The sequence below is a fragment of the Sciurus vulgaris genome (genome assembly GCF_902686455.1).
Source record: "Sciurus vulgaris genome assembly, chromosome: 3".
Lineage (NCBI taxonomy): Eukaryota > Metazoa > Chordata > Mammalia > Rodentia > Sciuridae > Sciurus > Sciurus vulgaris.
Window position 1 is genome coordinate 20826948 of NC_136463.1, and position 14819 is coordinate 20841766.

Genomic DNA, 14819 nt, shown 5'->3' on the forward strand with positions numbered 1-14819 from the left:
TTTAAGCCAGTTGTTCAACAGGATTTAAAGTGAAGTGTTAAAAAAGACTCAAACAAACAAAAACTTCTAGAGGAAAATGATTCAAACTTTTTACCTGGGTTTATCTCTCGGTAAGTCCCAATTCCATAAGCATCTACTATGTTTTGAAAGCCGTATGTGAACTTGTTGGTTTTGTTATAGGTTGGAGGAGTCTGGTTTGTCTGCATCCTGTTCAGAATAGAGGGCACAGTAGAACCACTGTGTTCCTGGGAAACAGCAGCACAAGTATCAAAATTAGATTATACTCCTACTTATGGTGGCTATATGGGTGTATGTATGTATCAAGATTTATCAAACTGTACAAATAAAATCTATGTTTTTTCTTTTCTTTTTAATTTTTTGTCAGTTGTTGATGGACCTTTATTTATTTACTTATATGCAGGGCTGAGAATTGAACCCAGTGCTCACACGTGCTAGGCAAGCACTCTACCACAAAGCCACAACCCCAGCCCTGTATTTTCTTTTGTGTAAATTATATCTCAATAAATCTAATGGGGGAAAAAAAAAGACTATAAGGGCTGGGGTTGTGGCTCAGTGGTAGAGCATTTGCCTGGCACGCATGAGGCACTGGGTTCAATCCTCAGCACCACATAAAAATGAATAAATAGGTATTATGCCCATGTACAACTAAAAAATATATACATATTAAAAAAAAAAAAAAGACTACAGGCTATCTTTCCCAATCTTTGAGAAACTGGGACTAAGTATAAATTTATAATGGAAGATTTCAACTAAGTCTGGGGATGTATATCCTTACTGTGAAAAAAAATTTAACTTTAAACTGAACACAGTGGCATGTGCCTGTAGTCTCAGCACTTGATAAGCTGAGGCAGGTGGAACACTTGAGCTCAGAAGTTTGAGAGTAGGGTGGGTTGTGGCTCAGTGATACAGCACTTGCCTCGTATGCATGGGCACTGGATTCGATCCTCAGCACCGCATAAATAAAGAAAACAAAGACATTATGTCCATCTACAACTAAAAAAAAAAAAAAAAAAACAAAACTCTAAAATGTGTAACTGATGAAAACATGGAACCTCCTCCACACCTGCCTTTCTGTGAGTACTGCCGTTCTCTCCTCCTCCTCTGAAAAAGGCAAAGCACACTCTGCCTCTCTTCCACCACCTTTCCTTCATTCCCTGACCCTGCAGTCTAGCCCCACATTCTCCTTCAAAGCATTTTCCTTCGAAGTGCCGGGTTCACCACCAGAGGCAAAGGCCCTCTCTGCCAGGTGCAGGCATAGCAGGGGAGCTCTTCCTCCTCTCTCCCTTAGCAGCCCCCTCCTGCTCCCCTCTCTTTGCTGGCTTTCTCCCCTACCTGGTAACACTGCAGGTCCCAAGGGCTTCTTGTTTTCTGATCTCTCTCTGGAACGTCTCAGCCTTTCTACTCTCAAGACTCCCATCTCTAGTTCTGTCCCATTGTCTGCTTGACATTTCTGTGTGGATTTCTACCAAGCGTCTCAGTGTGACATAACCGAGGATGACATAACATCCTCCCCTATCAAGAAAATTCTCTTCCATGAATAGAACCCGAATTCTCTGAGCCCCACAGCTTTGGTGCCTGAGAAACGTTTTTAATTATTTCTCTTGTACTGTACCTTGATAGAAACCAAGAGTACTACAGATTTTTTTCCTTGAGAAACGTCTCACAAATCCATATATTTTCTTCCCATTATCAAGTCCTGCCCTGGTGGTCTACAGCACTTACTCCACAGTGAACTCCTGACTGGCTGCCCAACTATAGGATCTTTCCACTCCTTGCTACTATTAGTGGATTACTCTTTTGAAAACTGCTTTGATCACATCCCTTCTCTGCTCAATAACTGAGTTGCTTAGGGCCTTGCTAAACGCTGAGGTTGGTTTCAAACTTGCAATCCTCCTGTCTTAGCCTCCTGAGCCACTGGGATTACAGGCATGCTCTACCACATTCAGCACTGTTTTCTTTGCTATTAATGATTAATATCTAATCCAAAGCCCTAATCAAATGTCATCTTTTAAAATTTATTGTTGCTGTTTTGTTTTTTGGTAGTGCTGGGGACTGAGCCCAGGGGCTCACAACTGCTAAACAAACATTCCACTGAGCAACACTCTGAGCCCTGACAAATGCTTTTTTTTTTTGGTGGTGCTGGGGATTGAACCCAGGGCCTTGTGCTTGTGAGGCAAACACTCTACCAACTATCTCCCCAGCCTGAAATGCTACTTTTTTTGAAGCCTTTTCTAATCACATTAGTTAGCAATGCTCCACCCTCCCTCCACATACATATGCCACTCAGCAGACTGTCTGGTATATTTGCACATCATTATTTCCTTATAAGCAGCATAATACTTAAAGCATGTTTTATACATCTCTGTGCCCCTCCAGACCCTTAGATCAGTGTCTTAGAGCAACTGCTCTAATTAACTACCGTTCAGAAAGTTAAATAGATTGTGGGTCAAGAAACTAATGTTCTAGTCATGAGCTACCCTGAAAAATCATAGGTATATAACCAAATCATTTCACCTTAATGAACTGCAATTTCCACATTTGTAAAAATGATAGTACTCTAGGCTATGAAATGTACTGTCAGGATATAAGAAGAATACATTAAAGAACTCTGAAAGTTAAAATGCCACATAAATGAAAGTGGTTAATGTTACTAGTGATGGAACCCTCTCTTCCTGGATGCAAGCTTTATGCTAGCTTGGGAACTCACCGTGCCCCTTCTAAGTGCGAACTGGATGGAGTCGAGGTCGGTGACCGGGCACCAGACCTCTGCAATCAGGCACTTCTGGGTCACATCTATGTTGCACAGGTTCAGGGTGTGGTAGATAGCCTTCATCTTCCGCACTTTGATGAACCAGACCCGGATATTCTTAGCAGCTGCCTGCAGAACCCTCTGGCGGTGATCCTCTGTTTGATTCAGAACCTTTTAGCAGAGATGGGAACAGATGAGGTATCCTTCTAACACTAGTATTAGATCTCAGGATATGAATGGCAAAGGAGCACAGTCTTCAAAAACAGGTTTCCAGGGAACTATTTTATTCTTCCTCTAGTTAAATTTTTTTGTGGGGCAGGGGAGCAGGGGCAGTAATCCAATTATTTAAAAAAAAAAAAAAAAAGAGTTGTAGTTACTAATATTCATTTTCATTTAGCTTCAAGTTGAAGAGATACCTGAGGAAATATCATTCAGTTTTTCTCTCAATATTCAATCTTAACACCAATCCAAGGCATAATAAATGTAGGTATCTGGCCTTTACTCATTTTTGCTTGTTAAAGAACAGTGACTTTTCCGTGGAGCCTGAACTCAAAGTGGACTACACAGGCCCAGGGGTTTGAAAATTATAAACAAACATTCAAGAACAGCAAATTGAAGAATGCCTTGCACGTGCAACAGCATCAGGGAACATGGGAAAGAGGCAGGGCTGATCACCTGCCTATGTTGGAAATATTAGCCAGAAGGCACTCTAATACCAGGAGCACCCACAGTCCCCAGAGGGATCTGGGCTGCCATACACCACTGCCATCAAGGGGCCAATAAGGTTTTATTTACCCTTTAGGTAGGATTCTGGGGAGGAAAATAGTTTCTGTGTTGAGCCTTTGGAAACTAGGAGATTTCTCTCAGAGGAAGATGCAGGGACATTTTAAATTTCATTAATTTCATTGCCTTGTTTAATCACCAATATTTAAGATTTCAGGAGCAGAAGAGAGGCTAAGCTCACTGCTCCACCTAGAAGGAATTGGGTAAACGATCCACTCTCCATATTTCTATATGAGAATCCATGTTAAATCTGCACATTTCTTTAAAGAGGAAATAGCTCCATACAAATCATGTTAATGTTCTTCACATTAGTTCAGAACAAAGCAGCAACTATTCCCTGAAAACTGTCTTGCACGAGGAGGATGACTTCCATAGAGAGGTTTAAAAAAAAAAGAAAACGACCACGTATGCTAGGGAAACTTAAGTCATTTTAGGATAGTTACTTTCTCTTCTTGTTGTGGACTATTGCACAATTACTATTACAACTTCTGATAGGATACTAAATACGTGTCCAACCAATGTTCTATTGGCTTTTCTCTTTCCCCATCCTACTCCTTGGTATTCAATTTCTTTTTTAAGGTTTCAGTTCCTGGATTTTCACACCCTGTGATGGGGATCAAATCCATGGCTTCACACATACTAGGTAAGTGCTACAACTGGATTTTTTTTTTTTTGGGGGGGGGGAGGTACTGGGCATTAAACGCGGGAATGCTTCACCACTGAGTCACATCCCCCACATCTTTTTAGTTTTTATTTTGAGACAAGGTATCTCTAAGTTGCTTAGGGCCTCACTAAGTTGCTGAGGCAGGCTTTGAATTTGTAATCCTTCTATCACAGTCTTCTGAGTTATTGGGATTTCAGGCATGTACCACCACACCCAGTTGCAATTGAATTTTTAAAAATCAAATTTTAGGGTAGAGAATGTAGCTAAGTTGTAGAGCACTTGTCTACCATGTGCAAAGCCCTGGGTTTAAACCCTCAGTACTGAAAAGAAAAAAAAGTCAAGTTCTAGTCATTTATAATGACTACTGTACATGCTCTTTAAATCTACCTAAAAACCCTAAAAGAGATCAAACAACCCTAAACACCAGAATGTGTTGACACTGACTATCATCCACCAGCAATTCTAAAAAACTGTTCCTCTGATTGAACTGACAAGCTTATCTCAAAAGAGCTCACTACCGCAAAGTTACTGTCATATAAAGTGGGTCATATAAAATGGGGTAGAAGGGAAAGATCTGAAAGGGAATTGAAATGGGAATTATTATATATCTTTAACAATTTTGCCACTGCTAAAAGAACTGCCTTTGGGATGAGACATGATTCAAAGGAAGCAATCATCACATTCCTTCTTTCAAGAGGGAAGAAGCCCCAGGGACTTACTCTTTCCTTCCATAAACCATTACACATAAACTGCTTCCTTAGAACACTGTGTTGACCATGATGTACACAAACCACACACACTGTGATCTGGTAAAAATCTAACTCAATCACTTCTTGGATTCAAAAGGCATACCAGGGTTCTTTGGACAGATGGACTGTGTGATTAAGATTGCGTTGACCAGAAGTATAGCCATGCTGTTGAGAGTGGATGCCTGGGGAGTAGAGAGTGAGGGCAAAACTGGCTTTATATTACTTTTGGAGTATTAGACTTTCTTTCTTAAGAAAGCATACTTTTTCCTTTTATTATAAAAAATATTTCAGACTCATGAGGTAGAAAGGACTTGAATACTCTAAGTAACAAAGACTCCAGATGTACAGCATTCCTGTCTTGTCTGCAGATGACTAGTGCTATTTTTAACAGTCATTCCCTGAGCCTTTCCCCAGCTCCCAAAGGGATTAGTACCCAAAGACATTTCTTTTTTTGGTATCCGGAACTACTACAGGTATCTAATAAACTGTCAGTTTGAAGAAGAATGGTCCTCCACTATAGTTAGTTCACATGAATAAATTCCCTCTGATCCTCTGTGTACCATTTGGAGATCGTCAATCCTGGTATTGACTCCAGAAGCCATTTCTTTCCTCTCCTGTGGTGTCTCAGGACAGGGATAGAGTGAGGCTCGGAACCTGGAATGTACAGATGCAGCCTTAGAAATATTGAAGTTTCTAAATATGATTAAGGCAGACTGATGAGTTAACCAACACTAATTATTTCTGTTAACTGGCCTGTAGGTAGAACAATATCATTTGAACTCTTTGTGTGGTAGGGAGGGGGCAGGTACTGGGGATTGAACTCAGGGACACTCTATACTTGGGCACATCCCCAGTCCTGTTTTTTTTTTTTTTTTTCCTTCTTCTTTGAAACAGGGTCTTGCTAAGTTTCCCAGTCTGGCCTCAAACTTGTGATCCTCCAGCCTCAGCCTCCCATGTACCCAAGATTACAGGTACATGTCACCACACCCAACAATAGTTGAAAATAGTTGAATTATTTTGACATTCTCTATAGCTATGAAATTTCCCTGAGACTTTAAAAAAAAAAAAAATTAAACAAATTATACTGTAAACCACTGGAGAAAAATGGAATGGAAAAAAATTCTGCTTATAAGGCAAATTTTAGAAAATCTAAGGCCACAGTGTCTGTGGCACTACAGTGGTCTGTGGATCCTGTGTCCCAAAATAAAGGAAACTATTTTTGTTTTGTGGTGCTGGGGACTGAACTCAAGGCCTTGTGCTTGCACTCCACATTCTACCACTGAGTCACATGCATAGCCCCAGGACATTGTGGAGTTTTGTTTTGAAGTACTGGGGACTGAACCCAGGGATACTTTATCACTGAGCTGTATCCCCAGCCCTATTTATTTTGAGACAGGACCTTTGCTAAGTTGCTAAGGCTGGCTCCAAGCTTGCAATCCTCCAGTCTCAACCTCCCAAATAGCTGGGATTACAGGCATGTACCATTGTACCCAGATGAAACTGTGGTGGGTTTTGTTTTTGTTGTTATTGTTGTTTATTTAGAGACAGGGTCTCAATGAGTTGCTTAGGGCCTAAGTTGCTGAGGCTGGCTTTGAATGCTTGATCCTCCTGCCTCAGTCTCTCAAGCTGCTGGGATTACAGGTGTGTGCCACCACGCCAATGCTTGAAATAGTGGTTTTGGCTATTTTTTTGAAATAGTGGACTTGGCTATTTTTTTTTTTTTTTCCCCTCCTTCTTCTTCTTTTATTTGGGGCAGTACTAGGGATTAAACCCAGGGTCTTGCACATGGCTATGCAATTGATCTACCACTTATTTATGCCCCCACCCCATCCCTTTTTATTTTGAGGCAGAGTTCTTTCTGAACTGCTGAGGCTGGCCTCAAATTTGTGATCCTCCCATCTTAGTTTCCTGAGCAGATGAGATAATAGGCATGAACCACCGTGCCCAGTTTGGACTATTCCTAATGGTTTAAAATACAATCTGCACTTCACTATTCTGAATCCTAAGGCTCAACAGTTAAGTAACACAGCTGTGCCATATGGGGTGGAGGCAGGTCTCTCTTACCCTTCACAGATTTTCTTGACTCTGTTTTTCAGCTGATCGCCTTGGAAGAAAATGATAAACACAGACTTGTGCACGTAGTCACCCTAGGCCCCAGAAGCAAAAACCAAGAGTTCAGACCTCTAAATCTGGGTGAAAATATTTTAAACAACTAACATTCTGTACAATAAAAGAATAAAAGTAATCCTTTAAGGATATGGTCAGCCTGTACTTTAACCACTACTTAAAGAGGTTAAGCTTCATTAAGAGAAGAGCTGTCCTATAATCTCTAATTCACAAAAATCTTTCCCAATTTGTTTTTAAACATAACCAGAAACTTGATAGAGAAGCACAATTAGCACAATTTAAATTTATTTTCCAATGCAACTTTAAATCTTATATGCCCTGAATGACAAAAGTATAGCAGGGAAGAAAGAGAAGGAAGCCAGTCCCATCTGTTCTGGGGCTTAGAAAGTTCCAGAAAAAGGGGGCTGAATAAGTATAAGGAACTGAGTCACTGGGGAGAATGTTGATGAATCATGAATCATGATTGACTCATGCTAATTTAGACCCAGTGGGAAAGGGGGATAGGAAATCAATCCCAAATACCAAATTTACACCTAAAATATGATACAAGGACTAGAAGGAAAGATCAGAAAAAGATAAGGTATACATGGTGCTAACTAGGACTATCTCTGGCTATCTGTAGTTTCTCATACTCAGAGTATGTACTGCTTTTACAATAAAAAACAAAACTTTAGAAGGATAAAAGAAGTGAAGAAAGTTATGCTCAAGAGTCTTAACTTTAGGGTTGGGGATGTAGCTCAGTGGTAGAGCACCTCCCCAGCATGTGTGGTGAGGCTCTGGGTTCAATTCCTAGCACTGTGGAGGAAACAACGTCTGAAGGCTCTCCTGGGGTCTATTCTTCCTGCAGCTGCTCTGTTATAGATATCAGCCCTCCCCTTTCCTGGATTTGTTGATAATATAACCTTTCTATTGCCAAGAGGAAACTTGACTGAATATTCCAGAGAACAGCTCCATATTAGGTGTGACTGAAGATTACAATGTTTCCACAACACAAGTGTCTTCAGTAAGACTCACACTGTACCCCCCCAAGGTAAAGTGATTCACTCTAAATATCACCACAATCCTACTCAGTATGGAGAATAAAAGTCATAAAATAGTTGTACTATTCAACCAATCTGAGAAAGCTCAAAATTCAATCTCTTCTTAGGTAAAATAAAGAATACTAATTTAAGAAATTCCTAAAATAATCTAGAACAGAAAAACCAACTCTAGACTTCTAAATAACACTAATACAAAAATGACATGAAAATTTTTGCAATACATTTAGCCTTTGCTTATAATCCCTGAAATCAGGACCCATCATGCTCATGTAGATTTAGGTTATGAATGCTGTCCCATTATGTCAAAATGCCAAGATGTTAGGCTGCTCCTATTTTCCAAAGCACTAGATGGGAAAGATCATCCTATCTTACAGATTTTATGTATTTTTTTATTTTATTTAGAGACAAGGTCTCCCTAAGTTGCTTAGGACCTAACTAAATTGCTGAGGCTGGCTTTGAACTCACAATCCTCCTGCCTCAACCTCCCAAATTGCTGGGATTACAAGTGTGTGCCACCAGGCTTGGCTACAATAAATATTTTTAGACTAAGTTTCTGATTTTTCCAACAAACAAGTAAACAATAAAATCTTACCACATAAAATTTCACAAGCTTATAAAGATCAGTTTAGGAAATCTCTTCTTTTATGCATGAATATGACCAAATTTGGAACAAGATGATTTGCTTTAAGTTAATTTTTAAATAAGGCAAATTTTCTTTCAGTCCCAGACTAGTAATAGGAAATATATACAATTAAAGTTTAAAGTAATTGGAAAAAAGCATATTTGGGTAAAGGCTGAAAATAATGTATACGTCTTGTGTATATTAGATACACACAAAGTGAGAGTTATACCAAAGCAGTCCTTCAAGTTCTCAGATCAAAACAGGGGTAAACACAAGGGATACTCTGTGGAAGGGTAGGATCCAGGTGGCACCATGCTATGCTACTAGTCTGGGCACCCTTTACAAGACCTATTCCACAGGATGCAATTTCCTTGTCTTACAGTCACAGGATCCTCCAGGGGGTTCTCGATTTCAGCCTGTCTCAGGAACACATTCCCTCGGCATACTCGCCATAGCATGCGTTCAAAAGTAGGGATACGCTCCCGATTAATCACACCAGCCACGAATCTGTGGGCAGAAGAAAAACCAGATTAGGAATTCTATTTCATGTCAAGGGATGGGAGGTTTTGAGAAAAAGGAAAGTGAGAAAGAGGCAAAGATTAAACACAGGAGACTATCTGTTGTTATGTCAAAAGGGCTGCCAGAGCCTTATTCCTGACTGTACTTCCAGACCCAGAAGAGGTTTCACAGACAACTCAATCCAAAAAGACTCAGAAACACCTCTCAAAAGGATCAGAAGGTAGCACTTCCTTGTAGCGAGTGAACTCCTAGCCTCATTGCTCTTTTGAACAGCAAGGATGAACATGACCCGACTGAGAAGGTAAGGCTGACGCGGTACTTACCCAAGTCGTAGAGGCGTGCCTCTTCCCATCTCACTTGGCTCCAACAGGGATGAAGACTCTTCCAACAGGTCTGGATCCGCCATCTGCTGATGATGCAATTCAGCCTGAATTCACAAATCAATTAATATCTAATGAAAATAGTTAGTGGCATGCAGGGAACGAGGAACCAGGAGACTTTCAGAAAATGAAGATGGGAGAAGGGACACCAAAAGATAAGACACACCCAAAAAAAAAAAAAAGGAACAAGGGAAGAAAACAAAGAAAATAAACATGAGGTAAAGAAAGCATAATTGCCCCAGTAAAGCATCTGGGCAAATGGTTTCAGAAATGAGGAACAAAAGAAAAACATTAAGTGATGGTGACATGTATAAATCTGTTACTTGGTGGAAGCCATTTTCTCTCTGATGTTTCCCTGAATGAAATATGAAAGTGCCAGGAAAATACCTTTACTTATGGACAGGAAGTTGAAATGTCTCTCTCTTTTGAACAAAAGTGTAGTACACAGAGGATATTCTTAATATTTAATTTCTAGGCAGCTACAAAATGCCTAGAATTTGCCCCATATGACAAACTTGAAGGTGGAGTCACTTTCCAAGTGAGAAACAAGGCACTGTCACTGTCTTGAACATGGTATGATCTGGAGAAAGACAGAGGAGTATCTCCAAGACATCTAAGTTTTCCAGACCTTTAGAAATTCAGACTATGAAAACTCAGCACAGTCACATATAGAATGCCCTAAAGCATGGGACTTAAAGAGTATTTCTTTCTTCAAAAGGATAAGAAGCACAATACCTAGGCAGGCCTATGCCTTCACTGCATATTTCAACATCCTATCTTCTGACCAGGAATCTAGGAATATTTTTAAGATTCATATAGGTTTTACAGTGGAAGGATTCTTGAGATCATAGCTCGAGAATCAAATGAAAGTCAGGTGTGATGGCGCACACCTGTAATCCCAGCCACTCAGGAGGCTGAGGCAGGAGAATCACAAGTTCCAGCCCAGCCTCAGCAGCTCAGTAAGACCGTGTCTCAAAAAATAAAAAGGTTTGGGGGATGTAACTCTACTACCCCTGTGTTCAATCCCCAGTACCATTAAAAAAAAAAAAAAAAAAAAAATCAAGTAAAGTGAAGAAAAAGTAACAGATAATAACCTAACCCAGAGCTCCCGGGCTGGTGCAGTTGGTTAGATTTAAAATGAGTTCCACCATGACAGTTTATACAATGCAATGAAGGAGGAGAAGGATCTTCCCACATGGAGGTCTATATCTCCTTACCTCTCTCTACCCAACTCATCCTGATACATGCTTTACTCACATCAGAAAAGAGAAGCTGCCTCCAAAAATAAAGTCCAGTCAACTTCACTGCTTGATCTCCCCAACTTTAACTTCCATATTGCTTGACCAAAGACTAGAAGTAGCCAAAACAATCTTTTTCAAAAGCAAAACAAAAAGGAAAATTTTTCCTCTATCATTTTCATTACAAATTTCAATTTGACTCTATTCCTATCAACGTTATCAAAAAATGCCACATGGGAACCTCACTTGATAAAGTCACAGGATCATATATGCAACAAGGCAGGGGGATACTAAGTATAAACCAGATAAGGCTAAATAAAAAAGTGAAAGCAACTGTTTTGGGAAGTAAGGATCAAGGCTAATCAAGGGGAAAAAAAAAAAAAAAAAAAAAAAAAAGAAGGCACACCAGCAGGGCAAAAAAATTCTGTTATGACTTAGAAACTAAAATGAGATAATGGGAACGACTGGTTGCCATCTGCCATCATGAGGAAAAATGGGATTCTTGTTGTTTCTATTTCAAAATAGGCTGACTATAAGCAATTTTTTTTGTGCAGATCAGATGACATTTCAACATGTTCCTGGAATATCATTTGGCAAAAAACAGTGAAACAGAGTGCAACTCACAAGACTCCCTCCATGTGCCTGTGTGGTTCACAGAACCTGGTTTAAGTAAATCCCAAACATCAGACACAGTACAAATACATGCATCCTAAAGATGACAAATGATAGAACAACAAACAGCATGTAGCAACCATACTACTCCAAAGACTATATATGAGACTCTCCAAGAATAAAAGCAACAGAATTAAAATTAAGCAGAAACTTCAATATTCTAAACACTAATTTCACTACTTGATATTAAGAATACCAAGTCTTAGAAACTTTAAAATTCATAATTTAATTATGCCTGATGGGAAACTAGGAGAACCAGACCCACTAACTAAGGGTATTTTAAATAGAAAGCATGTTGTTAGGCATCAAAAAAATTCAGCCGGGCACAGTGGTGCATGCCTGAAATCCCAGTAACTGGGAAGGCTGAGGCAGGAGGACCTCAAGTTCAAAGCCAGACTCAGCAAAAAGCAAGGCACTAAGCAACTCAGTGAGACCCTGTCTCTAAATAAAATACAAAATAGGGCTGAGGAGTAGTTCAGTGGTCGAGTGCCCCTGAGAGTTCACTCCCTTGTACCAAAAAAAAACAAAACAACAACAACAAAAAAAAACCTTAAATCACAGAGAACCTGGGTTCTCTAATAACAATAGTAATATTACCACTGTTTCTCTAAATTATTTGCTATGTTCTACTGAGTTTCCCTGCCCCATTTAGAATGCTGAAAACCATGTCTTAAAATAAGTAGAACAAACTTTGGTTCTGTTTCTATAGCATTTAAGTAATAAGCAGCACATCCAGGCCAGCTACATCAATTACTAAAAGTAAACACTTTTACCTTCCATCTACATGAAGAAAGAAATTATATTTCATCACTTAAGGTATTCACCCCAGCCCTAAAAGGAGATGGCAGATGGTTAAGGAAAATAAAGAAAGCAGATGGATGGAAAACTCAGAAGGAAAGGAAGGCAGGGATCTGCATGCCATTAACCATTACTTTTCCAGTCTTCTTTACGTTCTCATATGTTATGGTGCTTATGGTAAAAGATGCAGAGAAATCTCTCCAGCTCTTACAGCTCTTCATAAGCAAGAAGACTGAGAAAAGGATAATCATTAACAAGTCATTTTAAATGCTCTGGATAAGAATGGCTACGTTGATTTGTAATCATCTTAAATAGTAAGACTATTCAATATATATTTACTTTTCCTTCACTAAACACCCTGCCAATATAACTCATATGCCTAAATAGGAAAAAGAATCACCCTGATTTAGCCATTTTCTGCTAACTCATTATTAATTACACATTCACCCAATTATTAAAAAGAAAAGTTTGCAATTAGTAGTGTTTTAGGCCATTTGCAAACACCGCAATTTCAGGCATGGAAGAAAATCTCATGAAATCTCAGTTTTCAATATTTGAGGGTCCCAAGTTTGCTCACCTTTTGCATTATTTAATGTGCACTTGCATGCACACGTGACCACTCTGTGAGGCCCAGCAGCAGCAGGGCAAAGTCTATGGAAAGGGACCTGACTGAGGCTTGAAATAGTGGCAAGAATGGGCACAGTGTTGACAGTGCACTTGGAGAGAAAAGGCAGAGTGATTTTTGCCAGAAGCCTCTGGGCACTGCTGTGAGTATCAGGAATGAAAGGGGAACTGATGGCAAAGGCAGTGGGAGAAGCTCTCATGGTCAAGGCCTTGTGCTCAAAGTACTTTGAGAGACTGGGGAAAAGAGTTTTGTACAAACAGGAAAGTGAAAGAAATTCACCATGGAAAGGTCAAGAAGGACACGAGGATCATGAATCTGCTTTCTCAGGATGGGCATTTAATGTTTTGATTTAGTAAGCACAAAATAAAATTCCTAAACCCCTAACTTAGAATTTTTAAATCGTATATCATCTTTCCAAGTAGTTCTCTTAGTTTATTTTTACTCTTTTTTTAAATTAGTAACTTAGTCACGGGCAATTGCACACATTTGTAATCCCAGCTATTCCACAGGGTAAGGCAAGAGGATCAGAAGTTCAAGGCCAGCCTCAGCAACTTAGGGAGACCCTGTTTCAAAATAAAAAATAAAAAGGGCTGGGGATGTGGCTCAGTAGCTAAGTACACTTGGGTTCAATTCCCGGTACCAAAAAAATAAATAATTAAATTAAGTTTAAAAAAAAAAAAAAAAGGCTGGGGATATAGCTCAGTGCTACAGTACTTGTCTAGAATGTGTGAAGCCCTTGGTTCAATTCCCAGTATTGAAAAAAAAAAAAAATTAGTAGCTTAAATAACTACTTCCCTTAAGGGAGCTCATTTGTCCAGTTATGAGTTTTTATTCAGAATTTCTCTCAAAATTAACCAGAAGAGCTGGGCATGGTGAGGCATGCTTGGGAAGCTGAGGCAGGAGGATTAAGAGTTCAAAACCAGCCTCAGCAAAAGCAAGATACTAAGCAACTCAGTGAGAACCTGTCTCTAAATAAAATACAAAATCGGGCTGAGGATGTGGCTCAGTGGTTGAGTACTGCTGAGTTCAATCACCAGTATCCCAAAAAATAATAATAAATACATTTTTTTATAAAGATTTAACCAGAATAAGAAGCTTCCTCTAATCCTTAAACTCAGGAGGTCATGAAAGATATTTTCATATATCACAGCAATATCCCAATAGTGAACTAAAGGTCACATATGATGGAGAAAAAAACCTGAAGATAAAAGAAATAAGCTCAAGATGATGCTAAAAGTAGGGGAGCTTTGACTATGAGGTCAGGTATAGACTGGATCTGTGGACAGCCACTCAGACATGTTTAGGAAAGAACCCATCTATGAGCATATGGAGCACTAGCTCAGGATATTTCATAATAGGACTAACTGTACTTCACAAAGAGTAAGGGTGTGTTATAAGCTCAGGGAATTAACGAATAAGAATATAATAATGTTTAGGTGGTGAGCATACTGGAATTCCACATTCATTTGTTCACTGAAACACATGCCTGTTGCAAAAGGTCTTAAAACACTTAAAGGAGTTAATCACATAGTCCCACACCCTCTAATGCAATGATACTGGGGACTAGGGAAAGACATTACACCAGTCTCAAAATTCTCAACATGGTGAGCAAACTGAAAATTCACACCAAACCTCTGTTGATATACAGCCAGATTCTGATTCTTGGAAGGACCAGGAAATTAAATTCACATGAGCTTTGCCACCATTCTTTGCCTCCACAGATCTTTTCAATTAGAATAGCTTCTCTGAATCAAATCCTTACTTTTGAATGCATCACATCCTCAGCAGATTTGCTCTCGACTAGCAGTTTTGAAACTTGCATGCTTCAGAAT

At 39.4% G+C, this 14819-nt stretch overlaps 1 protein-coding gene and 1 long non-coding RNA gene across 6 annotated transcripts in view; one reads left to right on the plus strand and one right to left on the minus strand.

The window, feature by feature from the left end:
• The window catches only part of ATP6V0A1 (ATPase H+ transporting V0 subunit a1), a 58209-nt gene that overhangs the window by 27475 nt on the left and 15915 nt on the right, over positions 1-14819 (minus strand). For 4 of the 5 annotated variants that reach the window (XM_079132787.1, XM_079132791.1, XM_079132788.1 and 1 more), the window contains exons 6-11: positions 9598-9701; positions 9136-9262; positions 7031-7113; positions 5527-5620; positions 2729-2941; positions 95-245 (exon numbers count right to left, since the gene is read on the minus strand). In XM_079132787.1, the coding sequence (XP_078988913.1) occupies positions 95-245; positions 2729-2941; positions 5527-5620; positions 7031-7113; positions 9136-9262; positions 9598-9701 (772 nt within the window). The remainder of the gene's footprint in view (positions 1-94; positions 246-2728; positions 2942-5526; positions 5621-7030; positions 7114-9135; positions 9263-9597; positions 9702-14819) is intronic. The other variant, XM_079132789.1, reaches the window with a different exon arrangement.
• LOC306657165 overlaps positions 1-14819 on the plus strand; it is a 50063-nt gene that overhangs the window by 19874 nt on the left and 15370 nt on the right. Inside the window, exon 2 of the long non-coding RNA XR_013762715.1 lies at positions 4133-4196. This is a non-coding gene — a long non-coding RNA (uncharacterized lncRNA). The remainder of the gene's footprint in view (positions 1-4132; positions 4197-14819) is intronic.